The following is a 27,631-nucleotide window of genomic DNA, read 5'->3' as shown; positions in this document are numbered from 1 at the left end:
ACAATGATTGTGACAGATGATTGTGGAAATGGTGCTTGAAGGGTGACAAGAATGATGGTGGCAAAGGTGGTTGTAATGGTGTGGTGGCCACGGTGGCGGTAGTGGTGATGGTGGATGCGGTGGTGAGAATGCAAGATAGTGGATAAAATGGTGGTAGTGGTGGTGTTAGTGGCGGTGGGTGCATGTGATGGTGTTTATGGTGAAGATGTGGAAGCGGCAGTGATTTGTGGTTGGAGGTGGTGGTGATGCTGGCAATGTAGGTGGACGTGACTATGAAAAGACGATAGAGGTGGTGATGGCCATGGTGGTGCAAATGATGGTGATGGAGAATGTTATAGTGGTGATGGCAATAATGACAATGGTGGTAGCATACATGATTATTTTTTCTTAAAACTGTAGTTTTATATATCATGTATAAACCTTTATGTGTTTTTTATTTTATGAGCTAATCTTCATAAAATAATTTGTGAAACACAATTTTCACCCTTTTTTACATATGCAAAATAAAAAACTATTTTGCAAAAAAGTTAAACACTTAAGCATTCCTGAATGTTGATCGGTTCATAATTAGTCAAATAAATGGAAATGATTTTTTGAGTTAAAAGAGATGTGAACAATAAAAAAAAGTATATGAATAGGATCATTGTCTCTCTTTAACCTTTCCACCTGTCTGCCTTCTGGAAAAAAGAAACCCTCCTAGCCGCTGCTCCTTGCTCCTGCTTAGGGTCGGCAGCAGCCCAACTCCCACCTTTTTTTAGCCATCCTTCATTCTCTCTTCATTCTCCACCCTTTGCATCTTCCCTCTTCCCCCATCTTTCCCTCATCCTTTCCCATTCCTTCCCACATTTTTCTAGCCCTCCTTCCCTTTTTCCCATCCATCTCCACTCTTTACACCTTCCTTATCCCCCTTCTTTCCTTCATCCTTCCCCCATCATTCCACTCAAAAAGTATATTAGTTTCTGAACTTTTTCTGCTTTTGGTATTTGTTTTGGCTTCCCTTAAGCTTTGTTCTATGAACTATGCTTTAATTCCCATGAGATGGTCTTAAATATGGACTTTCATGGCATTTTCCTGCTTCGGTGCTACTTGTCTTGCTTCCTCAACCACTAGCTTCTGCTACTTGGCTTGTGTGCTTCTTCTCAGTGTTGGGTGGCTGTCAAACTGCTTTTAGCACTATTTGGTAGGATTATGGGAGCCACACTGCGCGGGTGGCTTGCTCACCCTCATTTTCCTTTGATCCAGTTGTTCCGTTAGTTCGTTCATTTGGTGGTGGTGGTGGCCTTGTGATGGAGGTGCATTTGGTGGCTGCTGGTTTCCGTTCCAGTCTTAGGGTTTTGTTGTTGCTGTTCAACTGGCCATTTTTGGGCCTATCTACTGTATTTTCTTATTTACTGTTAGACTTGTATTTAGGTAGTGGGCTACCTTTTGAACTGTCTTTTCCCTGTACTTGCCTTTTTATTTAATGAAAGTAAATTAGTTTGACCCAAAAAAAAAAAAAGATCATTGTCTTAAATCTTAAAGATCACATGGGGACGATAGCAGTACTGGTGTTCGGTGAAAAATAAGGTAAGAGAGATCCGATCATCTGCTAAAACTTAAAAAACAGTGATTGGGATTGGGTACTTGGCCCTTATGGATAGGGACTAGTAGGGGTAGGGTACTCGTGGGTGTTTCTTTTTCTTTTCTTTCAATGCCCTTTTGATTTTGGGAGTAGGATTCTCTTCCTTTCTATTCCTATCATCTTCCCCTCTTTTGTCATAATTTACTTTTTATCTTATTTTCTCTATAAAAAAATCAATATAAGATGTTGATGTTGTTTAATTATAATCGTTCAAGTAGGAGGGGAATGAAGGAAAGAGAATCCTCCTCCTTGATTTTGGTATTGTACAAAAAAAAAAAACCTAGTTACTCATGTGCGCGTATAATGGAATACCTTCACATTATCGGAAGGAGCTAGATCCTGGGCTAAATAATGTTCAAGTTGAAGGTTCACGAGCATCATCCATGATCACATGTCCCATCTACTAAATCACAACTTAATTTGGACTTGGATTTTTTCGATATGCTCATAAATAATAGTCAACAAATTGAAAGTATTTTTCTTTGCGTGAATATCCTTTCAATGGGAACTGGATGAGTCAATCTGCCAATATGCTATATCGAGAGTTACTGCACGTATATGTATTGCTTGCAAAGTTCGTTATTCACAAAATTAGAGAATCTTCTATATTTTAGTCTAACTGACATGATGCTGGATCTCATTTACGGCAACAAAATTAGAGAAGTTTAAAATTACTCTTCTACACCAAACCAAGGACTTAGTTCCTCTCTAGGTCATTCTATGTGGAGCCTTAGACCATTTAATTGTGGTCGTTCAATTGTTTATTTTACTTTTTCAAGGGTTTATTTTACTTTTTTAAGGAAACGAGTAGCTCGCTTGACTCTGACTTGTGCCATCATCCAAAGGGAAGAAGTAAGAAAAAAAGGTCATGAACCAAGAGACTAAAGCCAGTATTCTTGAAACTAGGGCTTATGTCTCTAACAACAATCGATTTGAGGGAGATGTTTACAAGGGAAAAAGACATGATTTGAAGTGCAGCTATTGTGACACACTCGGGCATACAAGAGATATGTATTAGATCATTCATCCAGAGTTGAAGCCTAGGTGCTTGAAGGAGACAAATGGTCCACAAAGAAACATGAACCAGCATCAATGCCTACAAAGCCAATCATGCAGCTACTTCTTCGACTAAGGGAATGAGGAACTTCACTACCAATCCTGTTACATTAATCAATGAATTTGTAGCATACCTACACAGCAAACAAGTGTATAACAATGAAGATGCAACTCATATAGCTGAAGGGAAGAATCACACAGCTCTACTTGGAAAATTTGTTGGTTTATTGGCTGAACATGACCATGTTTTGTAGAAAGATATCCTAGGTATTTCAAGTTCTTCACTGCCCTACATGCTAGTAGTGATCATGATTATTGGATCATAGACTTAGGAGCCACATATCACATGACAAACCAAATTACTAACTTGCATGATTTTGAAAAATTGTCAAAACCTTCTCAAGTGTCAATAGCTAATGGTAAATGTGCCTTACTTGTAGGAAAGGGAAATGTCAACTTACTTTCAAAACACATAGAGTCAATAGCCCTCTACATTCCTTCTTTTCCCTTTCAATCTTTATCAGTAGGAACCATCACCAATTCTCTAAACTGTCTAGCCATTTTCTCCCATCACAATGTTATTTTTCAGGATATCATTACCAAGAGAGCGATTGGTGAAGGTTTATTTTTGAATGGGTTCAACATCCCTTACTTTGACTACATGATTATGTCGCTTATGCTTCTAGTTATCCTCTCACAGATTTTGTGTCTTATAAACACTTTTCACCCTCTCATACTTCCTTTTTTAGCACCTTCGTTAGTACTCATGAACCACAAACATTTGAAGAAGCAAATGAACTTGAAATTTGGCGAAGTGCGATGAGGGATGAACTGTAAGTCCTTCATGATAATAGAATCTGGAGTGTAGTTAAAATCAAGGGGGAAGAAAGCAGTGGGCATTCGTTGGGTGTACAAAACAAGTTCAACATAGACGGAAATATTGAAAGACACAAAGCCCGTTTGGTGGCTCGTGGTTTCACTCAGACTTATGGCTTGGATTACAAGGAAACCTTTGCTCCAGTCGCTAAAATGAGCACTGTAAGCAGTGTCGGATTCAGGATTTTAACTTAGGGTGGTCCCAATATAAAAGTTCCAAAAAAAAAAAAAAAAGAAGACGAAAATATCATTGAACAAATAAATGGCAAACTACAAATTTCATTCATAATCTTTGTGCTAAACAAGCTAGAAATACTAAATTTGTCCACGACGGGATCTCATACTTTGAAAACGTGTCATGATAGTTTCATTGTCAATACAAGAAAAAACATCTTTCTCAATATAAACAACTAAGCTATCATTTAACCATTGATCCTCCATTCTGTTGCGAAGTGGACACTTAATGATATTCATGGCAGAAAATGCTCTCTCTACTGAAGCAGTTGCAACAGGTAAAATCAAAGCCAATTCAATAAGTAAATACACATATTGAAATACTCGATGCAACCTTTTTTTGACCATTTTCTTAGCAAGATCACTAATGCTTTGCAACTGAGAAAAGTCACTTTTCGAAAGCATAGAATGAATAAATATTGAGTTGATCTTCAAGTGCCAATAGGTCTTGCTTCGTAAAATCTTGAGGGTACAATTGAGCAAGGCAAAGTAGCTTTTCTTTGTCAAAAGCTGCAAAAGAATCATTTGGACTCAAACTAGCCAAACAAATGAGCAATTCGGTACTTGTTTCATTGAAGCGATCATTTAACTCTGTAAGTTGGTAATCAATGACAACAAAAAAGAGCTCCACTTTGTAACGATGACGGTTGGTCTTTTTGTGGGTATTACGGCTCGACCTCCCATGAGCTACATATGTCTCATCCATGTTAATAACCTCAATATGATGTTGGACACAAAATGACAATACTTTGTCAACCAAAAGGTCAAACCCCTCATCATTCCTCATGTAGAGTAGTTGTTCTTTACATGTGTTGGCTAAAGCCATTGCATTCACAATCTCTTGATCATCCCTTTGTAATGCTTGTGATAAATCATTCATGATTCCCAATATAGATTTCATAAAAAATAAGAGAAACATAAACTAAAAAATTGTATGTTTTTCAATAACTTATTTGCTTCAGCCACATTATCATTGGTATTATCATCAACAATCATTTCAAGCACATTGACCACGAATGAGAACATAGTAATCAAACTAAGCAAAGTACCATAATGTGAATTCCATCTTGTAGCTCCGGCACGTTTGAGACTAGTTTCTTGATTTAAGCTTCGTCCCGTCATAAGAGAATCATTTTCAAGAGCTTTCATAAGTTCTTTTTGTTGCATCTCTCTAAGTGCATCACGACGCTTACATGAAGCTCCAATATTATTTACCACATTATTAGCCAATAGAAAGAATGTGTTAACATCAACATTATTCTTTGCTACGGCAACAAGAGCTAATTGGAGTTGATGAGCAAAGCAATGAACATAGAATGCACAAGGTTGATCATTCAAAATCTTTGTCTTGAGTCCATTGAACTCACCTTTCATATTATTTGCACCATCGTAACTTTACCCTCGTAAATTGGAGAAGCTCAACTCATTGAAATGAAATAAGGAATCAATAGACTCCTTTAATGTGTTTGAAGTGGTGTCGGGAACATGTTGAACTCTTACAAACCTTTCAATGACTTTCCCATTTTTGTCCACATAACGCAAAACCACCGCCATTTGCTCCTTTATAGAAACATCACGTGCCTCATCAACCAATAGAGAAAAGAACCTAGCATTCTTCATATCACTTATGATAGTTTTAATGGTTTCAATAGAACATGAATGAACAAGATCTTTTTGAATTGAAGGAGCTATTAGCTTGAGATTTTCCGGAGCTTTATCTAACATAACGGCCTTTATTTTCTCATCATGATCCGCAAGGAATTGCAAGAGCTCCAAATAGTTACCTCTATTGTTTGAAGTGTCACTTTCATCATGACCACGAAATGAAAGACCTTGTCGCAACAAAAACTTAGTGCAATCAATCGACGCATTCAAGCAAATGCGATAAGCCATACGAGCTTCTTTTGACTGTTTGACCAAAACTGTTTCAATGTGTCTTTTGATTCATTAGATTACCAGCAGCTTCAACAACTTTATTGTGAAAGCTACCAACCACCCCCACATGTTTTTCAAAACAGGCTCTTGCATGCTTCTAATTTTGAAAGCCTACCTCAGTAAAGATGTCACTGCCTGATTGTTCAAAGTTGACTTTGAATAGATAGCAATAAAAGCAAAATGCAGCATCTTTAGATATACTATATTCCAACCAATGAAATTCCTTCAACCAATTATCAACGAACCGTCGCTTTTTATTTGAATGTAAAGTGAATGGAAAATCATGATCTTTAGCTCTAAAAGGCTCCATTAATATATATGCTCTTCGGACCTCATCTCGAATATCTGGAGGATAATCCTTCATTGGAATTCTCTTTCCGGGATCTCTCTCAAGTTTATCCAAATCAACTTTTAACTCATTTTGTTGTGGAGTGGAATTACTACCAATTGGATTAGAACTACTTGGAATTGGAGGGGAACTGTTCGGAATAGGATTGGAACTATCCAAGTTTGGAGATGAACTATTTGGAATATGATTGTCCGAACTAATCGATGATGATTTTCGCTTGTAATATCGTTCCATACTTCTAATTTCTACATATATCAATTAATAAAAAAAATCTATATCAATTGATGAAACTAAACAAATATTATATGAACATTATGGCAATGCTAGAGATGCATATAGCAAAAAGGCAGACACAAAGGCAATGCTAGAGAGGTGAACGAAAACATACCTTGCACTTGTGAGAAACACACAGATTGTAGAATATATAGTTTACGCCTTCCAAAGGCTGCAGCTTGATCAACTCTCTATACTCTACGAAATAGTCCCTGCAATTCCACTACCACCTCAAGTTCAGAAAACAAGCATGGAAACAATATGAAAGAAAGCACAGATTTTTACACACCCTTTTAACATCACAAACTAGTTGAACACTCCAATTCACAATACATATAGCCAACACATTTGTATAACACTATATACTATCACATGACATTCTATACTAATAACATAAAGAAACGTGTAAATTTTTTTCTCCATATCCTTTGGCGCAAGATGACACCGAGCCGATGGACCCGTACAAATTGTTCTACTGATATGAGGCCTTATAATAGCTAGAGAGTATAGTATACATCTTTTACATAGACTAATTGCTGAGTTGCACCACATCCCATATTAGTACGTGTACGCATTCTAATAGTTCCTCAAGATAAGCGTCGTTTATATAGCCACGTTACAACTAAACAACACATGGACGCCTTATCTTCCCACCACGCGTACCCACTGCATGCATGTAATTTGCAACAACCTCTTCCCTTTTCTTTAAATACCCTTTACCTACGGCCTCCAAAACCAACCCACCACCACAATCATAATGTGGACGACTCACAGACAAGTCCCCGGCGAGCCAACCAAGACGGGGACAACCCTTCTTGAAACCTCCACTTCCACCATCCAAGCCTTCGGCCCCGTCAACAGAATCCACCAACACCTATGCGCCTTCCACTTCTACTCCCACGACAAGACCCGCCAGGTGGAAACGACCACTACTGCGCCTACCAGAACGAGGAAAATCTGAAAAAGTACAACTGGTAATTGTAATTTCAACTCTTAGTTAATGCACAACACAATTGCTCTTGAGGATTTGTTACTTGACGTGGTTTGTGTTCATCGTTATATTTCATAGTTTAATGCACTATCATAAATGAGGGATATGTGTTTTATTTCTTTCTTGCATATGAGCCTACTTTGTCTTTGCTTATTCATTTCACTAGACATGTAACTGGCTTTTTATTATTTACTGCAGATTGACCACAGGCAAGCGTACAACTATGAAATCATGCTTTCAAAGGTGAAGGTTCCGTTGAACCCGAGGCAAACGCCAAGCTGATCGGCCTTGAGTACGTCATCTCAGAGAACCTCTTCATGACACTCCCGGACGAGGAGAAGCCGCTATGGCACTCGCACAATATAGCCAACACATTACACATCCTTTTCTAGACAATTTTTGCCTAATGAACACTATGCCTGTACATGAACCCTGCCCTTATTCTTTATTATGATCCCAATAAGGCAGTGATAACAAAACTTAAGTATGCTATCAAGTTCAAAATACCAATTAACATACTGAAACTCCAGCCGAAAACAACGAAATCATCCTATAAACTCTTTCAATTTGAAACTTTAAGAATGTGATTAAATAATTTGCATTTCATAGTTTTCATCCAATACCCATTTCACAAAAGCAACCAAAATTACAAATTTCTAGAGAGAGAGACAACTAACAGATAATAATAAGGCAGTTAGAAATATAATAAGGCAATCTTTCTGACTGTAAATGGTGGAGTAAAATTATTTAAATATCTAACACCACAAACACAAATAATTTAATATCAGATTCAGATAGTGGATGGCAAAATCATTTAATGGACAGAGTTAAAGAGATCAGAGTAGTACTAGTAGAGTACAAACCTGAAGGAACGAGAGTGAGAAGAGAGTGAAGTTCTGATTGTTGTGCAGTGCAAGCAATCAGATTCAGATTCAGAAACTAGAGTGCAGTGTAGAAGAAAGTTGATTGATGTCGACGCCGTAAGGAACGAGAGCGGACCTTGTTGTGTGAAAGATTTGGTAACGAGAACGAAGAGAGTTGAACGATTTGGTAAAGTGGAGTTCTGATTGCTGTGTGAAGGAGCCGAGTTTGAGGGTTCTCACGTGAGTGAGCAGTGGGGTTTTAATTTTTTTAATGACTTGGCTCAAAACGACGTTTTTTTTGCCAAGTCATTTTAAAAAAAAATTTGGCTTTCTTCTTCCTCATTCTAAAATGCACAATGACCAGAGCTGCCATAGCTGCTGTTTTTCTCCATCATTGCCCAGACTTGAGTGGTTCTTGAAGATCATCACAGCCATTTTTTCGAGCTTCGGGTGGTCCTGGGACTATCCTGGTCCCTTAATAGATCCGCCCCTGACTGTAAGGGTTATATTATCGATTGTTGTGAATCAATCTGGGCCTCTCTATCAAATGGATGTGAATAACGCCTTTTTACTTGGTGAATTAGAGGAGGAAGTGTACATGAAACTACCACCAGGTCACCCTCAATCTTGTAATCTTGACATGGTCTGTAAACTGCACAAATCTATTTAGGGATTGAAACAATCTCTACATGCATGGTGTGCAAAGCTGAGCTCGGCTCTTGAATAGTTTAGTTTCTAAAGAAGCAATGTTGACTCATCCCTTTTTGTTTGTGTTCGTTCAGTTGGATAGTTAATTTGTTTTAATCTATGTTGATGATCTCATAGTGACATATGACAACATTGAAGAAGTTCACTTTCTCAAGCTTGCTCTTCGAAGCAAATTTGCACTTAAGGACTTGGGAAATCTTAAATATTTCCTCGATATTGAGCTTGCCACATCACAAAATGACCTATTTCTTAATCAGTGGAAATACACCCTTAATCTCTTGAAGAAATCTGACTTAAAGGATTGCAAACCTGAACACACTCCTCTGGATAGTAAGTTACAACTCAATGATCACGGTGAAGCTTTTTCCAATGTCACTGAGTATCAAAGGTTGGTAAGCAGACTTATTTATCTCACAATCATGCATCCTAATATCTCATATGATGTGAGTATCGTGAGCCAATTTATGCATGTTCCTACATCATTTCATATGCAAATTGTGAAGAGAATTCTTCGTTATCTCAAAGAGACTGTTGGTAGAGGACTTTTAATGCAAAAGAATGACAACATTGCCATCATAGGTTACATATATGTTGATTGGGTGGGGAATTCCCTTGATCACAAGTTAACTACAGCTTTTTGTACCTTTGTAGGTGGGAATTTGGTAACATTGCGAAGCAAAAAACAAAGTGTTGTAGCTCGATCTAGCACAGAGGCTGAGTATCAAGCTATGGCTTCCATTGCCTGTGAACTTATTTGGCTAAAAAGCATTCTGTTTGATCTAGGGTTTCCCAACAATGAACCTATGTCTATGTTCTGTGACAATCAGGCTGCCATGTATATTGCTTCCAATCCTATCTTCCACGAGTGAACAAAGCATATTGAAGTGGATTGCAATTATGTTCAAGCACAAGTCCAATCCAAAATCATAAACACTCATTACACTTGCAGCCATGATCAACTGGCTGATGTTTTTACCAAGTCTCTCCCTACCGTTCAGTTTCTGCGCATTCTGTCCAAGCTTGGCTCAAGGAATCCCATCTAGCTTGAGGGGAAGTGTTGAAAGATTGATAGATTAGAGGCTATCGGGAATCCCATTGACACAAGTCTAATCCTCTAACACAAGTCTAATCCTCTAGTCAACTAGGGTTCAAAGTTTTACTCAAAGTGCAATACAAAGCTAGAGTTTAGTCTTTTGTTCAATCTGCTTACTTGTGTTGTAATTAACCTTAAATTAAGGAATATGTTCTCCTTGTTATTGTAAATAGATTAGGAGTGATTTAAGGAGTGATTATCGGGTTGAGTGTTGTTCTTCCTAATCCTTCATTCTATATATGTTTTCTGTTGTAACTGGTTCCATTATGAAATATACACATAAAAAATTCAATGGTATGCTACTTCAATTTTGTTTCTTCTTCATTGGATCTCTTTTTAGGTCGAAGCGAGGGAAATTGAGGGAAAATGGAAAACTCTCCCTTGCCTTTTGTTTTCAAAAAATGAGCTGGAATCCCTAAATTTTACGAATGTTAATTGGAAAGTATCACACCTAAACCCTAAGATCGTGCGGCCAAAGTTCTTTTTTCGTTATTCCTCTATCACTTCATCTTCATTCCCTTTCTTTTGCAACAATCACAGTTATCTTCCCGAAAGTGCCACATAGGCCGCCCCCATCGCCGACTAATTGAAAGGGTGGTGTGGGTGGGGAAGTTTTTTTTTTTTTTTTGAGTACATCGATATTTTTACACTAAGGGGAGGGTGTAGTTTGGCTAAACCACACAATGGGCAAATTAATTTGGTGTCAAATTCGCCATCCACGAGATTCGAACCTAATACCTCTCACTTCAAAGTGAAGAGGAATACCACCAGACCTTAGTACTGAGTGGCGTGGGTGGGGAAGTTGAAAAGCTTAAAGGGTTGAGTTTATTTATTTAATTATGTTTAATTAGTTTTAAAAATTAAAAAAGATATATTAATTAACAAGTTTACTAGGGTTAGAAAATGATACACATGGTAGCTAATAAAGTGTATGGTAAACATACACTAAAGTTAATATGGCCCAGAAATATGTACAGATATGCAGTAGATATTACTATTTGTAGGTATGGTAATAGTAGGAGATATTTTTTAGTGTGACCGGTACTCGGAATGATACACCACATGTCATTATACATATAGTAGAATATGTGTGTTAAAAAAGTTAATAACTTAAGAAATAAAATTATCCATCCCTTCTATAAAAATACGTGATGTGCCACCTGTGTTCCCATCACAATAAAAAATTTCTCTAATAAAAGGTCGTAGTTATCAGTGGGATTTTATCTGATAATTGGAAGGAATGATTGGGAGACTTGAAAATCAACCCACTCTAATCCAAACAAATTCGCATTACTATTATTATCGGCCAATCATAACTTCATAAGCATGAGATGAGAGCACGCCCACAGTATCTATTATCCACCATCCACCGTCCGCCAGCACACAATTGAATCCACCATCCACCATCCACCATCCACCATCCACCAGCTATATTACTTTAGTCTAAAGAAAGCATTGCAATTGGCACTGTTCTTTACTGTTCATTATACCTGATTTCAGTTTATTTACAAGATAGCCACTGATGCTTTTATGTGTAGAAATGAATAGTGTTTACATAATTACGTTTTTGCCCATCACAGATTATAATCGAATGGTGGGCATGGTTTATTATGAAGGGTAGTTTTGTCCTCTCCGATTTGGGTGAGATGGGGGGTGTCGGCGGGCAGCTATCATTTGCTCCCGTTCGATTAGGGTTTCGGGGAGGGCCTGCGAGAGAGAGGGGGGGAGAGAGAGAGATAGAGGCACATAGACGGGGAGAGAGAGAGAGAGAGAGAGAGAGAGAGAGAGAGAGAGAGAGAGAGAGAGAGAGAGAGAGAGAGAGGGGAGGGGTAGGGGTGCACAGAGAGACGGCGAGGTAGGGAGGGAGGATGAGGTAGGGTTGCTTTCGGAATTTTTGTTCCAGCTGGAAGTCATTTCCACAATCATTTATGAGGGATGGATTGCAGAGAGAGAAAGAGAGGGATGAGTCAGAATCTTGAACAGGGGCATGTAAGGCCCATTCGTGCAAGATTTCATCATCCTTTCTTCAGCTCTTCTCTTCTCTCCCGACTTTCTCTCCTCACGACTCACTTCGTCTCTCCTGACTCTCTCTTCGCGACTCGCAATGGCTTGTCCAATGAATATCCGATCAAATCTGGGGAAACTAGGGGCGATGTAGCTCCAAATCATCACCAATCGAAGGTAATTTGAGAACCGTTTAAGATTAATCCTCAAATTTTGAATTTTTGTTTTATCTCCCGACAACCTCTCTCTTCGCGACTAACTACGGCTTTTCCAATGAATTTCCGGTCGAATTTGGGCAGGATGTGGCCTCCAAATCACCACCAATCGAAGGTCAATTGAGAATCGTGTAAGATTAAATTTGTGATTTGATTTTGTTGGTTTTTTTTTTTAACATTTAATTTGATTTGTGATATTTCATAATTATCCAGATAAAATTTTGATCCGATTAAGTTTTTTGATTGTGGTGATCGAAACTGGGAATCGGAAAGAAACCCCACACCCCAACAGGTATGTTCTCTGATCGTATACCCTACCCTCAACGTATGTGTGTATGTGTTAAATATTAATTCTTTCTCTCATGGATTGAATTTGACCCCCTCCACCTATTCATATTTTTTCATTGAAATTCCGTCATTATGTAATTGCTCCTTTTGGGTTTTCTGTCAAAGAAAATTTTGGAACATTATCTTGAGTGACCTGAAGTTGAAAGAATATAGGTTTGGGTTTTCCTAGAGCTCAGTTTTTATTTTTTTTATTTTTAAATTTAATTCAAAAAGTAATATTTTGGTGCGAAATTGAGTCTTTAGCCATGGAACTCGGTAATTCCTTTTTAAGATGTTGTAGGGAAAACTAAGAAGAGATTGATAGAGTTTAGAGCTGGGTGGGATTTATCAATTTTTCCTTTTTCTGATGTTCACCTGTATGTTATATTGATAGCAAGAAAAAGTCGAATTATACGATTGTAATTGGTATAGTGGGAATTGGCTTCTCTGTTTCGCTTTACATTGACGAATTTATTTTTTTCTGGGGGTGGTGTTCCGTTTGTCCTTTCTGAACGATTCTCATCAATTTTTTGCAGTTTTCTGTACAGGTTTAGTTAAAGATGGGTAAATCAAGAGTTGTTGCTCCCATAAAAGCTGTTTCGAAGTGAGCTTCCATTTTCATTTTCTGTTTTGTTGTGAAATTTTATTTTTTCTATTTTTGCTATTGGTCGGAGATCTTGATATGATCCGTCGATTTTGAATTTGTGTTTAATTTTTTGTGTTATTTTTTAGGGCATATGTGATCACTTCTATTCTGTAACAATAATGGAAGCGGAAGCAAGAGCTGAATTTGTCTGCCAAGTGCAATCGCCCGCAAAAGCAAGTTCAAGGTTAAATCTTAGCTCTCTTCGTGCACGGTTTACCCGGAAAGTAACTATTTATATATATTCTGCTCTTTTAACTTATCAAGTTATGTGGACGAAATTGTCTTTTTGCAGCTATATACTTTGATTAGGAAGAGATTGGTGGGTTGAGCCTTTGCCTGCAGGTAGCAAGACTTTTCATCTATTTATTTTGCTGATTTATTTTTTGGGATTTGAGTTTTTATCTCCTGATTATTTTTATTTTTTGCAGAGGTATTACTTTTCCTTTGACTGAAAATTTTAGGGTTTTTAAAGTATAATGTTATCAAATTCTATTTTTCTAATTTTCTGATTTTGGGCTTTTGCAGGGAGTGGTAATATACTGAATTTTTGGGATTTTTGATCTTTGCATGATTTTTGGTCTTTGAAAGGGGTATGTGATGTTTTTAACGTTTTGGTTCTCATCTGTTCCGTTCTTTGATTTCTATTGTCTGCCTCCTTCTAGGTTGCTTCGTGATTTTCATTTTCCATTGTTGGCTTATGGAATTTGTAAAAATGGTTGTAGTTTTGTGACCCAATCGCAGTAAGAGTATGCCGAAACACAGATTAGCATGCAGTGAACATACATTGAATTTGAACAAAATTTAATATATAAGTGAAGGCATATGCAGTGAACAAACATTGAATTTAAAATTGATAGGGTAGTTAAGCTTCTTCCTTAGTTATTCTTTGTCACTCACTTTTGGAATTTAATTCATTGATTTCAACGTCACTCATGTACTCTGTCTTACTCTATTCACTCATTTTTAGTATGCACCATTGAATTTTTTTTGTCATATATTATTCACTCATTTTACTCTATTCACTCATCTACTACACTAATGTTGAGATTTGGGTATCATTTGTTTTCTCATATGTCCTGTTTTTAAGGGAAATCTAATATATAAATGGATCCAAAAACTCCTGATGTAGCACATTGAATTTGTTCAAATATTGATTGTTTTCCCTCTATTCACTTCAGTTGTCGTCTTCATCTTCGTTATTTTTTCAATGGAAAAGCTGGACGATCCATGGAGCACATGTTGTTGAGCCTTTTGCCACTGCTGGTCTGGTCCAATTCGAAGGAGTCGGTGGAGGCCCTTTGGAGGAGCTGAAAAATCAGTCTCCAGCTCCATAACAAATCGGACATCGGCCCGGTACACTACTCTTCCTGCTTTCATTTTCAAATTTTTTGGAATTTTGCGCTGAATTTCATTTGGGTAATTTGTGAAATTTTGTTTTTTTTTCTTTTGTTAGGCAGCTTTTGGTGTGCCTGTGAATGTTGATTCGGCAATGCGTTTACAATAACGTCAAGAGGGAAGAGATTCAAAAGATGTTCCCAGTGTAGCTGTTTCAGAGTTGAAGAGGCTGTTGATGCTTTTGCTGCAGAAGTTTCAGCGAGAATGACGGCGAGATGCACTCAAGGATCAGGTTAGGGATCTGCGTTGTTTGACATTTCCGTGTAAACACTTTTGAGCATGAAATATATCTCAAATTTGGGGTGTCGGGTTTGGGATGCTAAAGCTGAAAGTTCTTTTGGCTCATACATTAAAGCGGCATGTGCTTTTGGCTCATTTCTGTACAAAAATTGAATCTTTGAATCTGCTTATTTATGTTTTGAAATGAGTGTTTGTTCTTACTACTCGAAGTGTTTCATGTGGAGATTAAACTTTGAATCTGCTTATTCATGTTTTGGGAATGTTAATCTTTTTAATTTTTTCTTTCCAGGGCGAAAATAATTAACAAAATGAATTGTGACTATAAAGTTAATTGAAGCTCTGAAAAATTTAGTGGTGGAAAAGGATGATAGATTACTATTGTTTTTTTTTCCTTCCTATACAAAAACTACCTTTGATTTTCTTGATTGTGCGTTTATTTAATATGTGCTATTATAATCGTTCCCAATATAATGGGATTAAATTGGGACTAAATGTATCATGATGCTCTTTCCTTTTCTTCTCAGTGTAAGCATATACCAAAACAACAAGGCTATGGTGAGGGGAATAATTGTTTTTGGGTTTCGTGATTTTATGGTTTCTCTGTATCATCACATAATAATTGTGTTTTCTTCAGCAGAAAAGGTACGCCCTTTTGTTTCGTTCGACTTGAGGATTTGCACAGGATTTTGAGTTCAGGGTTTCGTATTGCATTATTAATTTTGGTATGTAAATTCTCATCTAATTGGATATTATTTTTTTGCATCATAGGTAAAATCGTTGTAGTTCTGAATTTCTTTTCTTCGATTGATTTTGGCGTGTTTGCAGCACTCAGTGTCAGGTTTTGAGATCAACGGATCAGCTCACTGCTGTGGTCGATGTTGGGGAAGGTGATGCGATGTTAGAAGTTGGGCTGGGAACAGGTTCTTTGACCAATGTTCTTATTAATGCTGGTGCATTTGTGCTCGCAATCAAAAAGGTTGTTTGAATGTCTGTGTTTCTGTGTTTCTTCTTTGAATGCAATTACAATTCTGAGTTTGTATTTGTTGCAAATTCGAGGAATTAAGTTGGTATTGCACTGATTATGTGTAATGTTTTATGGGCTTTAGGATCCATACATGGCTACTCATGTGAGTGAGAGATTTGCGGAGACTGACCGGCTCAAGGTAAAGCCATATTTTTGTCATATCTCAATATGTCTTATGCTACTAAGAAATCAGCTCTTCCCTGGCATTCTGGACAATTGGAAATTAAGTTTTATGCTTTTATGTTTTTATTGCCAATGCCATTGTGATCACTTTAGCAAGTTTTGTCACTTAAATATGTAGGTTTTGAAAGAGGACTTTGTCAAATGTCGCATTCACTCACGTGTTGTCGTTGTTGGCATGTACAGAGCCATCGGTCTCACCCCCATGACCTTCCGCGATTCAATTTTTCCTTTCTTTAATTAATTTTTAAATTTTAAATGTTTTTGCTGATGGTTTGTTTGTTGAAATGGATGAAATCAGGTGTTGGATTAAACTGTACCTTCCACAACACAAGAAAAAAAGAAAGATTGATCCATGGCGACTGCAATTTGTGGGAGAATCCCTCTCTCCCCCAACCATGTCTTCAACACCAAACCAGATTCTCTCCATTTTTCTCAATTCTTTCCATTTTTCTCAATTCTATCCCTCTTTGCAGATTTTGGGTTTCCCTCAAAAATCTTTGATTTCTTCATCAATTGTAAGATTAGGAGCAGATTTTCTTAGCTCCTTTAATTCAAAGCTTGGATATTTTTTAAATTTTAGGAATTTTATTATCTTTTTATCGAACTTTATGAAATTTAATGTATAATTGGCCTAGAAAATTGATTCTCTCTAATGGGTTTTTTTTATTTTTTATTTTTTATTTTTTTGTAAAATGGAAGTGATCCGTACTTATTTTACAGAACATGAACTGCCAAGGGTCAACACTTGAGAAGGTGATTTGGGTGGAGGTCGTAAAGATGGGCATTTGTAAGTCTCATCAATCTTCAATTTTTATTTTCTTGCTTTTATTTTAGTTTCTTATTACTAATTTTAATTTTGGGTGTATTTTTGACAGTGGTTGTCAAAACGATGTTGTTTATGTTGTTTTGACAGGTTCGATCATGTATATAAGCATTTGATAGTGAATACATGCAGAATGCTTCACAATTGAAAAGAAGTAGAATGGTATATTCACGTAGTTGTCGAGATTTTTGTTGATCGCCTTTTGTTGTGATGCCAATTTACGGTTCTTATCATGTAAATTGGTTGACTAAAATGTTATTTTTTGTAAACCGATTTAGTTGTTGCTATTGTGTTCTTAAGCATGACGTCTGACTGCCAGTGACATATTCTATTGTTTTCTACAGCTACCAGTGCCTAAACCTCCAACAAAATGGAAACTTTTGCCAAAACAAAAGGTAGGAGCTGAACAATACCTTTCTTATTTTTCTTTTTTCTTTCTTCTTCCCCCCTTGAAGGCTTTGTTTTGGTTTCTCATATGTGGCCATTTGGGGATTGAGAAATGTAGTTGGATTTAAGAATTTTTGAAATTGGAACATCTTTAGGAAAATGACACAATTTGGGATTGGACCTGTCAATCCCTGTCAAGTAGTTAAAAGAAAAGTCATTGGTATCCACGGACAGGATTTCTATCAGTTTGAATTTTGTTACAATAAATTCCCTTCAGCATAATGTGTTCGACATTTCTGTTATTTATGGTGTTCTGTGTACTGATTAATGTTTTGTATCTGTTACCTTCCAATTGAAAATTAGGTCTCACAAGGAGAAGCGTTCCTCATATTCCCCTACTGAGAAATGTGTTCGGTGTGGTGGATGCTACAAAATAGAAAAATGTTGGCTTAAGCTTGGAGTCCAGGTAAATATGTGTTATCCCAAACGATGGAATTGCTTCATGGGTTTTTATATTTTCCGGAACAGATTTCCTGAAAATGTTTTTGTTCACCTAGGGGTTCAAGAATAGTCAACAAGAACTTTAATCTTTAGACATTCTCATTGTTGCAGTCTCTAATGATTTAGTTAATCCTATTAGCCTATTGTTATATCAATTAAAAGAGTGTTTTAGCCTATTGTTAGTGCTTTGAGTTATATACTTTCTCATCGTTATATCAATTTACCTCATTGTCATTCTGTGTAATTCATGTTTCTGGGTGTAAAATTGTTAATGCAATTTCACTTTTGCATCTAATTAGTGGGCCAAAAAGAAAATTTTGAACATTTAAAATCCTAATCATCTCCATTTCACCCAATGCATACATACATATGACATAAGGTTTTACATTAATGTCAAATTATGTAGCAGTAGCCAAATATAAACTTTTGAAATAACATTGCTTAAAAGAGCGGTTTTAATCTGAACTCAATTCTTTTCGGGGACATATTGTACGTTAATTCACATTCTGGGATGTAATATAGTTGGCGTGTTGGGGCTGATCGTGGAGATTTTGTTTACATTGTAATTGTTGTTGTAAAGAGTCTCTATATGCTGCTTAACGACTGGTATCGACTGATTCATGATCTGATTACTTGAGAAGGTCCATTTCTTGAAATAGCTTGCATCCTTATTGCTGGTTTGACAATCATTATGTGGTTAATTGTGGTTGTTTCAAGTATCGTGTTGGCAATTTTCATGAACATTTTAATTGGATTGTATGCATCAGTTGTTGTATATTAGGTTTGCTTACAACAGACTATAATCATTGTAATCTCCTTGGCCTTTGAGGACACATTATATGCGTGAACTACATGGAAACAGAACTTTTTTGGAAACCATCTCTTTCTAATCAAAGACGTTAAGTTTCTTTTCTCTCATTTTACAATGTGTTTATTGCCACCTTAAATGTATATAAAAGCAAAATTGCTTATCTTATCGATTTTATTCACTCATGTATCCCTGTCTGTTCATAATTGCATTGAATTTATTCAACTTAAATGTATTTTATTCATCCGATTACGCTTGAAACAGCTGGTTCCCGCAGCAACGCGCGGGTGTAATTTCTAGTAGTATCTATTCCTCGGCTCCTCTTTCGGTCTTTCCCTATTCATAAAAATACGTCATAAATAATTAATCCAAAAGCTTAAAATACGGGACAACTTAGTTAATCAAAACCAACATAAAACTCATTTTCTTGTTTGGTTTATTAAGTGGTCAAATATTTTAAGTCTCTGAATCTAGATTAATATAATATTATGGCTATGGTCCTCATAGAGGGATTTGTATCTCATCAGGGTCCAAATTGTGGGGATCATAGGATCCTCATATCTTAATCATTCATCGTGCATCATGCGGTCATAAATCATTTGATTTTTTATATATTTAAAATGAGGATCCTCTTCCCACGACAAAGGAAAATCAATTTCAGACAAATTAAACAAGGATGGATATTTTGAGCAATTCTCCTCAACTGGTTTACTCTCCAAATTCCCATCACATGTTTTCTTAATCTGCCGATTTTGGTACTGAACTGGAAGGCCCTGAGAAAATCAGTCCTCTCTCGTATGGTATCTTGTTAATAGTTGCATCTTTCTGGATGAGAGGTTCCGACCCCCGAGCAACGTGAGGTATAACGACTTCCAAAGCTGCTTGTCTTTCTTTCAAAGACGCCCAAGTTACCACATACAGACCAGCAATAATTAGTATTCCACCTAAGACACTGTTTTCATAAAAAGGAGACCAAATAAGCATCACTCCAACAAAACGCCAGCTTGGCCACAATTAATCAAGTACTGGATGTGAGCGAACCTTCCCAAATAAACTGGGCTTCCAAGGAAAATTCTTGACAAAAAAGCCGAAGCTGCAGGTTGAAGTGGATTATAAAGAGCAACCAAAGCAGGCCCCAAAATCTTATTGCTCCACGTCAGCAATCCATAATTAAGGGCAGATGCAACAGTTCCCTGAAAACCAATGAGTTATTTTAACCACTTCTAACAATTGAACCAACTTTGAACTGGCCATATAAAATGTGCCCATCTTCATATTTATTCACATTAGATATATTAGAAAAATCATATCACAGAGGAGAAAACTGAAAAGAAATGTTAAAAGCATTATTATCGACTGTCAGATATAAAATTTGCAGTAAAGTTACTTGACATATAACTTGTACGTAGAGAACAAGATGATCTTTATCATCAAGATGACATGATGGTCTTTCTAGAATTTTATGAGAAGCACTCTCTTATCTGTTGAATATGCCGCACAGGGTTTTCATCAAAATATATGGTTTCTAATCTTTTAAATAACTAGTACATCAAGTATGAAACCACGTCAGTCAACCTTCTTCTTTGTAGACAGAACGAATTAAGAGAGCTGATGAAATTTTGTAGATAACAAAAGATTGGGCTACATATATCACTAATTTGTAACTTACAGCGTAAATAACAGCAAAAAACTCAGAGTGTGTCAAGCTCCAGTCTGTTGACTCGTTTGTCATAAATAATGCAGTAACCACCATCAATAGTGCACCGAAGAAGTATGAATATGCTGTAACTGACAGGTTGGCAGGATATCTTTTCAAAAGTGGAGCCTGAAAGTTATGAAATGTTAGGTATAAAGGTATCAGAAATTGAAACGCATGATATGATAACTATATATATGTGGGTATCCTAGCGGTTGAGTAAAAATTTATGCACCAATGAAAGGTCAGTCTACCACCCTCTCCATATGAATTGTCATGTCAATGGACAATGTTTAACCAGAGCAAATCATAGGAAGCAAATTTAGTTTCGAAACCACAGTGAATTTTACCCTTCAAACAATGTAAGAATTTTACCCTTCAAAAGAATGAAAGCATACACAAGTTACACAACCATTTTCAACAAAGATGAATTGAAGGTCAAACTCCTCTCAGTACAATAGTTAGAATGCACCTACTTTGAGCAATGGCTAATTCTAACGATGGCTTAAGGAATTGGGGGGAACATCTAGGACAAGCAAAATAGGGCATAACACGAAGGAGCCACCGAATTCCAACAAATAATCAGCAAATTAGGCATGTAAAGGAAGCAAGGACTTAATACACAGTAAAATCTGATGCTTTCTATCTAGAGGAGTGATCTCTAGGATTGCAGAGCTAGTAGTCAATGTAACCCTGATCCTACCTAGCAACGAACTTTGATTTAACCTTTCCCTTAATTTAAAAACCCTAACTTCACAAACTCCCAATAATTTGCAACCCTGATCCTAATTTCCCCAAATATGATAAGATATAAGCATGTCTAAGCACACTACATATGCACACATAAACTGGAATAAGTTTATCTTGGGTAGCCCTCCTACCTTCTTCATTTCTATTTCAAAAATATCAAGTAAGATGGTGAAGGTTAGAAAAGTAGATGTGGGATTTCCTTTGAGAAAGGAGCGATAGGGGAAGCAGGAGAGATGTTGAATAGAGATCAAAAGATAGATTTGAGCTAGCTATTGGAAATTAATTGAAACGAAAAGGCCTTGTCAGGAAAGTAGTTGTGGACAGACGAAAGTTTGCTATTGCAAAGTTTGCAAAGTCATTAAAAAAGAAGGCCTCGTTAGGAAAATGGTTATGGAGTTACCCTCAAGAGCTGGACTTATGGTGGCGCTCTTATCATTTGAAGTAGTACAGAGTGACGGGTAATGTTTTGCAGGTGCAAACTGAAATCTTACTGTCATAAGGAAAAGCACACCATGCAACAATTCACAAGGAATTCTCTGCATGAGAGTTACGTGGTTTAACAAACTTTTGCCTATGTCCCTAAGAAATATAATTGGTACAAGACATGTTGTACCACTAAAGTCCACTAATGTCCAAATATAATTCTACAATTTCTTGCTTAGTTGCGGTATGCTTCAAGAAAGTATTTATGCTTCATTCTCTTCTCATTGTTATGTTTTGCATAAGGAGGCTACTACTTTTATTTGGAGGAAAAGGCTACTACTTTTATTTGGAGGAAAGTGTTAAAATCGCATTCAAAGTAAAGTAGGTTTGTCTGAGAAACAGTTTCTCTTGAAGGGTGGAGTTTAGGGAGTTGTTGCTAAGAAGCTACTACTCTTTGGCGATGTGCAGTTTTGGCTTCTTTGGACTGTCTTTTTGCTAAGATAATTTTCGGTATTCTTCAGGTTAGTTTTCATGGAATTCTTGTCCATCGTTTCTTTTTAGTTTTCATGGAATTCTTGTCCACCATTTCTTCCTTTTTTTTATTATATTAAATTTCTTATTTTCTATCGACAGACAGGTAGAAGAAGAATAAAATGGGAGAAGGAGACATAAGAATGACAAATGGAGAATGAAAAAGTTATATACACAACTCTCACTTAAGGATGGGCAATGGTTATGCGGGTGGGTAACCGCGGTTAATTTACCCATAACCGTTTATGCTCATACCCGCATAACCGTTTACCCGTTGGGTAATTGCCTAAACGGTTATATCCATACCCATAACCGTTTATAAACGGTTAACCATACCCATAACCGCATACCCATTTAACCGTAACCGTTTAATACCCGTTTACCCATTTATCCTTTTTAATCCGTTTATCTTTTTTTTTACCATTACCCTTTTTTCACCCGTCTATATGTTTTTTAACAACTTGAAAATTAAAAAAAAATTGTCATAATTTTTTTTTTGACAATTAAACACCGTTATAGGTACTACATTCATCATACATTTCCATATTTTAATTTTTTAAGTCCTTATACCATTCCAATAATTGAAATAATAGTTTACGGACGATATTTTTAATTGTTACCAATGAGGGTAAATATAATATTTGCTAAGTATTATTAGGTTACAAAAATTGTTTAGAAGACATTTTTGTCAAAGCATTTATGTCAATTTCATGGTTACCCGCAAGAAATTTAAATTAATTTGGCCAATTGCTTGATGATGAGAATCATCATTCCTGTAGTAGTGTTATTGAGAGAAGGACCGATGAATTCCTTGCTAATTTATTGGGTGCTAAGTATTATTGGATCGAGAACATGGTTTGTGTTAGTTTTACATATATAAAATAAATGGGTAAACGGTTACCCGTTTATAACCGTGGTTAATACCCATAACCGGCCATTTAAATTTCGCGGGTAAACGGTTATACCTATAACCGTTTATTTATTTAAATGGTTACCCATAACCGTAACCGTTTAATTTAAATGGATGGGTAATCGCGGTTACCCATAACCAATGGGTATTTGCCCATCCCTCTCACCAAACTGAAAACAGTAGCACCAAACAAGCTCCAGTAGCACTTTAAAAGAAGAAAAATCACACTTAAAAAATAAATGAGATAATTATATTCGACAAATAAAGATAAAGAGTATATATTCATGCACCTGGAGGGCTAAAAAAGCGGCCATGCACATACAGTTCCCCAATAAGCATAAAACTCCAAGATGAAAATGATTTAGCCCAAACTCTAGAAAGCTAGACATCAACCATCCAGCTGGCTCTAGTTGACCTTTGGCACTTATTTCGCTCTGTGCTGCAAAGTCTGGTTCTGTATATCCAATCAAAGGAGGTCCAGGAAATGAGACCATTAATATGGCTCCAGAAACACATAAAAGTGCACCACCAACCTTGGCCTGCCCTTCAGTTCTAAGCAAGTTCACTCTTTCTGTACTGCATGAACAAGTTCACATATGATATTGAACAAGTAATATCTCATACAAGTTAAACATGAAAATGTGTTTATCTCTAAGTATAGACCGATATACGGGTGCATAGCACCAACCTAAGTAGATAAAGTCGAAAAAAATCAAATTGACCCCATTAAAACAGCAAGGATAAGCGTGAAAACTGGGATAGCAAGCTGTATGGCCGCAGCATAAGTTGGATTTGTGTAGCCAAGACCAATAAGAAACAAAAGCTGGTTGCCAAAGATCCTATTTCATATAAAGAAGCAGCAAATGTCAAAGAGGTGCTGTGCTGCATCAATTGTAGCAGTAGATTATAAATAATCAGAATATGGCCATAAAGTAGTATCTTGTGTTACCCAGTTAACCCAAGAAAGAAAAAGGACATGAAGAGGCGTCTATTCATTGGTTGTCGAATCTGTCTGCAACGCAATACATACAAGAGAAGAGAAATGTTAGAGGATGTTGTAATCATCATGATTCATGTGCACAGGACAGGACAGGGATGAAGAAGATTAATTCAATTGCATAATTAATTTCCAACATTATAGGTTAACTGCATCGATAATAGATTATTAGACAAAATCAAGCTAAATAACCAGTCTCGGAGTCTCTTGTAGTATAATCTAATAATTGTCATGGTCTGAGCATCCAATACACTCCAACACACCCACCCCAACCCACACGACACGACACGATGAGTAAATGATCACATGAGCAACATATGAGCAGCATGTGAGTATAAAAAGGATGATGCAATGTGAGGAAATTGATAATTACATGATATCCTCCGCTGAAGAGCTGAACCGCTGCCATGGCCTCATGTGTCCTTCCAAACATCACCTCCTCCAACTCCAACCCCTGCCGCCGCTGCCATCTTTTTCTCTCTCTAAGCAGGAGAAGGAGAGGGAGAGAGATTTGGTTAATTGGTTAAGGAGGAGGAGAGGGAGAGAGACTTGGTTAATTGGTTGGGTTAAGAAAGACAAGATTGGTTTGACTTTGTTTAATGTGAATCTAACTCAATCGGTATGTGGATTGTGGACGGGACAGACAAGCCTTTATCCTCAAGCCTTCAAGGCTGTTTGCTAGTTTTCCACTTTCAAGATTCCCTTTCCATATATAGCAAAAGGGTGAAATTACATTTTATCCATTCAAATTCGAGGGTAATTGCAGTCTCATATAATATATAACATTAAAACATTTAATCTCATACATGATTTATTCTTTTGTTTTAATTCTATACCTTTGTTAAAAAATCTGCTAAAATTTATAAAATATGTTAAAATTTATGTTACCGGCTTGTGTGGATGTCTCGAATTCCACAATATACGTGCGACATAGATTAAATGATAAAAAACAAATTTAAAAGGATTTAAAACTAAAATTAATAAAACTGCAAGAAAAAAAAACAGAAACTAAACTAAACAGAAAAACTAGAAAAAGTAAAATGAAAATAAATGAAAATCCTCTCTTTCCAAAAGGCCTAGATCCTATTTTCACCACCGCCCCTTCCTTTCGCGAAGGAGTCGGCTCAAGTTCCTTTCATTTTTCCAGTCATCAGCCCTTAGACGATGGGGGCATCGCAATGATCTGGAAGACATAGAAGAATTGGAGCTGCAATTTCTACAATTATATGTAGATACTAGGAGAAGCCAGCCATCACAATGGAATCAAAGTCCGTGCGTTTCCTGACCCACCAATCCTTCTTCTCTGCCGTCTGATCCAGCTCCTTTGCGGCATTGACTCAGGTGGGGTAGAAGCTCGCTAAGGACGAGCCATTTGAGGAGGGTTTAGGGTTTAGGGTTTAGGGTTTAGGGTTTTAGGGGTTAGGGTTTAGGGTTTAGGGTTTAGGGTTTAGGGTTTAGGGTTTAGGGTTTAGGGTTTAGGGTTTAGGGTTTAGGGTTTAGGGTTTAGGGTTTAGGGTTTTAGGGTTTAGGGTTTAGGGTTTAGGGTTTAAGGGTTTAGGGTTTAGGGTTTAGGGTTTAAGGGTTTAGGGTTTAGGGTTTAGGGTTTAAGGGTTTAGGGTTTAGGGTTTAGGGTTTAGGGTTTAGGGTTTAGGGTTTAAGGGTTTAGGGTTTAAGGGTTTAGGGTTTAAGGGTTTAGGGTTTAGGGTTTAGGGTTTAGGGTTTAGGGTTTAGGGTTTAGGGTTTAGGGTTTAGGGTTTAGGGTTTAGGGTTTAGGGTTTAGGGTTTAGGGTTTAGGGTTTAGGGTTTAGGGTTTAGGGTTTAGGGTTTAGGGTTTAGGGTTTAGGGTTTAGGGTTTAGGGTTTAGGGTTTAGGGTTTAGGGTTTAGGGTTTAGGGTTTAGGGTTTAGGGTTTAGGGTTTAGGGTTTAGGGTTTAGGGTTTAGGGTTTAGGGTTTAGGGTTTAGGGTTTAGGGTTTAGGGTTTAGGGTTTAGGGTTTAGGGTTTAGGGTTTAGGGTTTAGGGTTTAGGGTTTAGGGTTTAGGGTTTAGGGTTTAGGGTTTAGGGTTTAGGGTTTAGGGTTTAGGGTTTAGGGTTTAGGGTTTAGGGTTTAGGGTTTAGGGTTTAGGGTTTAGGGTTTAGGGTTTAGGGTTTAGGGTTTAGGGTTTAGGGTTTAGGGTTTAGGGTTTAGGGTTTAGGGTTTAGGGTTTAGGGTTTAGGGTTTAGGGTTTAGGGTTTAGGGTTTAGGGTTTAGGGTTTAGGGTTTAGGGTTTAGGGTTTAGGGTTTAGGGTTTAGGGTTTAGGGTTTAGGGTTTAGGGTTTAGGGTTTAGGGTTTAGGGTTTAGGGTTTAGGGTTTAGGGTTTAGGGTTTAGGGTTTAGGGTTTAGGGTTTAGGGTTTAGGGTTTAGGGTTTAGGGTTTAGGGTTTAGGGTTTAGGGTTTAGGGTTTAGGGTTTAGGGTTTAGGGTTTAGGGTTTAGGGTTTAGGGTTTAGGGTTTAGGGTTTAGGGTTTAGGGTTTAGGGTTTAGGGTTTAGGGTTTAGGGTTTAGGGTTTAGGGTTTAGGGTTTAGGGTTTAGGGTTTAGGGTTTAGGGTTTAGGGTTTAGGGTTTAGGGTTTAGGGTTTAGGGTTTAGGGTTTAGGGTTTAGGGTTTAGGGTTTAGGGTTTAGGGTTTAGGGTTTAGGGTTTAGGGTTTAGGGTTTAGGGTTTAGGGTTTAGGGTTTAGGGTTTAGGGTTTAGGGTTTAGGGTTTAGGGTTTAGGGTTTAGGGTTTAGGGTTTAGGGTTTAGGGTTTAGGGTTTAGGGTTTAGGGTTTAGGGTTTAGGGTTTAGGGTTTAGGGTTTAGGGTTTAGGGTTTAGGGTTTAGGGTTTAGGGTTTAGGGTTTAGGGTTTAGGGTTTAGGGTTTAGGGTTTAGGGTTTAGGGTTTAGGGTTTAGGGTTTAGGGTTTAGGGTTTAGGGTTTAGGGTTTAGGGTTTAGGGTTTAGGGTTTAGGGTTTAGGGTTTAGGGTTTAGGGTTTAGGGTTTAGGGTTTAGGGTTTAGGGTTTAGGGTTTAGGGTTTAGGGTTTAGGGTTTAGGGTTTAGGGTTTAGGGTTTAGGGTTTAGGGTTTAGGGTTTAGGGTTTAGGGTTTAGGGTTTAGGGTTTAGGGTTTAGGGTTTAGGGTTTAGGGTTTAGGGTTTAGGGTTTAGGGTTTAGGGTTTAGGGTTTAGGGTTTAGGGTTTAGGGTTTAGGGTTTAGGGTTTAGGGTTTAGGGTTTAGGGTTTAGGGTTTAGGGTTTAGGGTTTAGGGTTTAGGGTTTAGGGTTTAGGGTTTAGGGTTTAGGGTTTAGGGTTTAGGGTTTAGGGTTTAGGGTTTAGGGTTTAGGGTTTAGGGTTTAGGGTTTAGGGTTTAGGGTTTAGGGTTTAGGGTTTAGGGTTTAGGGTTTAGGGTTTAGGGTTTAGGGTTTAGGGTTTAGGGTTTAGGGTTTAGGGTTTAGGGTTTAGGGTTTAGGGTTTAGGGTTTAGGGTTTAGGGTTTAGGGTTTAGGGTTTAGGGTTTAGGGTTTAGGGTTTAGGGTTTAGGGTTTAGGGTTTAGGGTTTAGGGTTTAGGGTTTAGGGTTTAGGGTTTAGGGTTTAGGGTTTAGGGTTTAGGGTTTAGGGTTTAGGGTTTAGGGTTTAGGGTTTAGGGTTTAGGGTTTAGGGTTTAGGGTTTAGGGTTTAGGGTTTAGGGTTTAGGGTTTAGGGTTTAGGGTTTAGGGTTTAGGGTTTAGGGTTTAGGGTTTAGGGTTTAGGGTTTAGGGTT

The 27,631-nt window shown here is 37.3% G+C and overlaps 3 protein-coding genes and 1 long non-coding RNA gene across 27 annotated transcripts; 2 read left to right on the top strand and 2 right to left on the bottom strand.

Annotated features, from left to right (window-relative positions):
- Positions 1–4,707: 4,707 nt before the first annotated feature.
- LOC103450309 (uncharacterized) lies at positions 4,708–8,387 on the bottom strand. The gene is made up of 3 exons (XR_531530.4): positions 8,199–8,387; positions 6,460–6,556; positions 4,708–6,316 (listed from the first exon to the last, which is right to left on the bottom strand). It is a non-coding gene; the product is annotated as an uncharacterized lncRNA (long non-coding RNA).
- Positions 8,388–8,547: 160 nt separating this feature from the next.
- Positions 8,548–9,775, top strand: LOC139192243 (uncharacterized mitochondrial protein AtMg00810-like). Its single transcript, XM_070813969.1, has 3 exons — positions 8,548–8,827; positions 9,024–9,298; positions 9,410–9,775. The coding sequence occupies exons 1-3, from the start codon at positions 8,548–8,550 to the stop codon at positions 9,773–9,775; spliced, it is 921 nt and encodes a 306-aa protein (XP_070670070.1).
- Positions 9,776–11,668: 1,893 nt separating this feature from the next.
- Positions 11,669–18,662, top strand: LOC103450312 (uncharacterized). Of its 22 annotated transcripts, none has more exons than XM_070813694.1 (19): positions 11,669–12,180; positions 12,303–12,349; positions 12,432–12,510; positions 13,082–13,149; positions 13,278–13,375; positions 13,484–13,533; positions 13,717–13,781; positions 14,370–14,544; positions 14,645–14,818; positions 15,351–15,381; positions 15,461–15,548; positions 15,652–15,802; positions 15,933–15,989; positions 16,152–16,210; positions 16,332–16,820; positions 16,909–17,028; positions 17,201–17,251; positions 17,607–17,709; positions 17,801–17,920. In XM_070813694.1, the coding sequence occupies exons 12-15, from the start codon at positions 15,722–15,724 to the stop codon at positions 16,657–16,659; spliced, it is 525 nt and encodes a 174-aa protein (XP_070669795.1). In that variant the 5' UTR covers positions 11,669–12,180; positions 12,303–12,349; positions 12,432–12,510; positions 13,082–13,149; positions 13,278–13,375; positions 13,484–13,533; positions 13,717–13,781; positions 14,370–14,544; positions 14,645–14,818; positions 15,351–15,381; positions 15,461–15,548; positions 15,652–15,721; the 3' UTR covers positions 16,660–16,820; positions 16,909–17,028; positions 17,201–17,251; positions 17,607–17,709; positions 17,801–17,920. The 22 variants fall into 22 exon arrangements, with proteins under 22 accessions (XP_070669795.1, XP_070669796.1, XP_070669807.1 ...); XM_070813706.1 differs by having other exon boundaries at positions 11,676–12,180; positions 15,464–15,548; positions 16,332–16,548; ... (1 more) ...; positions 16,947–17,028; positions 17,607–18,662; XM_070813704.1 differs by having other exon boundaries at positions 11,676–12,180; positions 15,464–15,548; positions 16,332–16,548; positions 16,754–16,820; positions 17,607–18,662.
- Positions 18,663–19,135: 473 nt separating this feature from the next.
- On the bottom strand, positions 19,136–24,528 carry LOC103413851 (WAT1-related protein At4g19185-like). 3 transcript variants are annotated; one of them, XM_070813691.1, is made up of 7 exons: positions 24,423–24,528; positions 24,233–24,384; positions 23,812–23,874; positions 23,153–23,438; positions 20,222–20,377; positions 19,594–19,745; positions 19,136–19,504 (listed from the first exon to the last, which is right to left on the bottom strand). In XM_070813691.1, exons 2-7 carry the CDS (start codon positions 24,274–24,276, stop codon positions 19,291–19,293), a joined length of 915 nt encoding a protein of 304 aa, XP_070669792.1. In that variant the 5' UTR covers positions 24,277–24,384; positions 24,423–24,528; the 3' UTR covers positions 19,136–19,290. The 3 variants fall into 3 exon arrangements, with proteins under 3 accessions (XP_070669792.1, XP_028950739.1, XP_028950738.1); XM_029094906.2 differs by adding an exon at positions 23,585–23,701 and having other exon boundaries at positions 24,233–24,477; XM_029094905.2 differs by having other exon boundaries at positions 24,233–24,477.
- Between the last annotated feature and the right edge of the window lie 3,103 nt (positions 24,529–27,631).

The sequence above is a fragment of the Malus domestica genome, chromosome 15, assembly GCF_042453785.1.
Source record: "Malus domestica chromosome 15, GDT2T_hap1".
NCBI lineage: Eukaryota > Viridiplantae > Streptophyta > Magnoliopsida > Rosales > Rosaceae > Malus > Malus domestica.
The sequence above is the reverse complement of the archived record's forward strand: the minus strand, read 5'-3'. Positions and strand labels throughout refer to the sequence as shown.

Excerpts from the sequence above, each read along its gene's own strand:
- LOC103413851 (XM_029094906.2), bottom strand. The coding sequence starts at position 24,276 with ATGAGGCCATGGCAGCGGTTCAGCTCTTCAGCGGAGGATATCAT. Across the intron at positions 23,702-23,811 it reads TTCTTTCTTGGGTTAACTGG|GATCTTTGGCAACCAGCTTT; the intron begins GTAACACAAGAT and ends TATATGAAATAG. Across the intron at positions 23,439-23,584 it reads ATCCTTGCTGTTTTAATGGG|TACAGAAAGAGTGAACTTGC; the intron begins GTCAATTTGATT and ends TTGTTCATGCAG.
- LOC139192243 (XM_070813969.1), top strand. The coding sequence starts at position 8,548 with ATGCACAATGACCAGAGCTGCCATAGCTGCTGTTTTTCTCCATCATTG. Across the intron at positions 8,828-9,023 it reads ACCAGGTCACCCTCAATCTT|TGACATATGACAACATTGAA; the intron begins GTAATCTTGACA and ends ATGATCTCATAG. Across the intron at positions 9,299-9,409 it reads TCACTGAGTATCAAAGGTTG|AGAATTCTTCGTTATCTCAA; the intron begins GTAAGCAGACTT and ends CAAATTGTGAAG.
- LOC103450312 (XM_070813695.1), top strand. The coding sequence starts at position 15,722 with ATGTTAGAAGTTGGGCTGGGAACAGGTTCTTTGACCAATGTTCTTATT. Across the intron at positions 15,990-16,151 it reads CGGAGACTGACCGGCTCAAG|GTTTTGAAAGAGGACTTTGT; the intron begins GTAAAGCCATAT and ends TTAAATATGTAG. Across the intron at positions 16,211-16,331 it reads CGTGTTGTCGTTGTTGGCAT|GTGTTGGATTAAACTGTACC; the intron begins GTACAGAGCCAT and ends GGATGAAATCAG.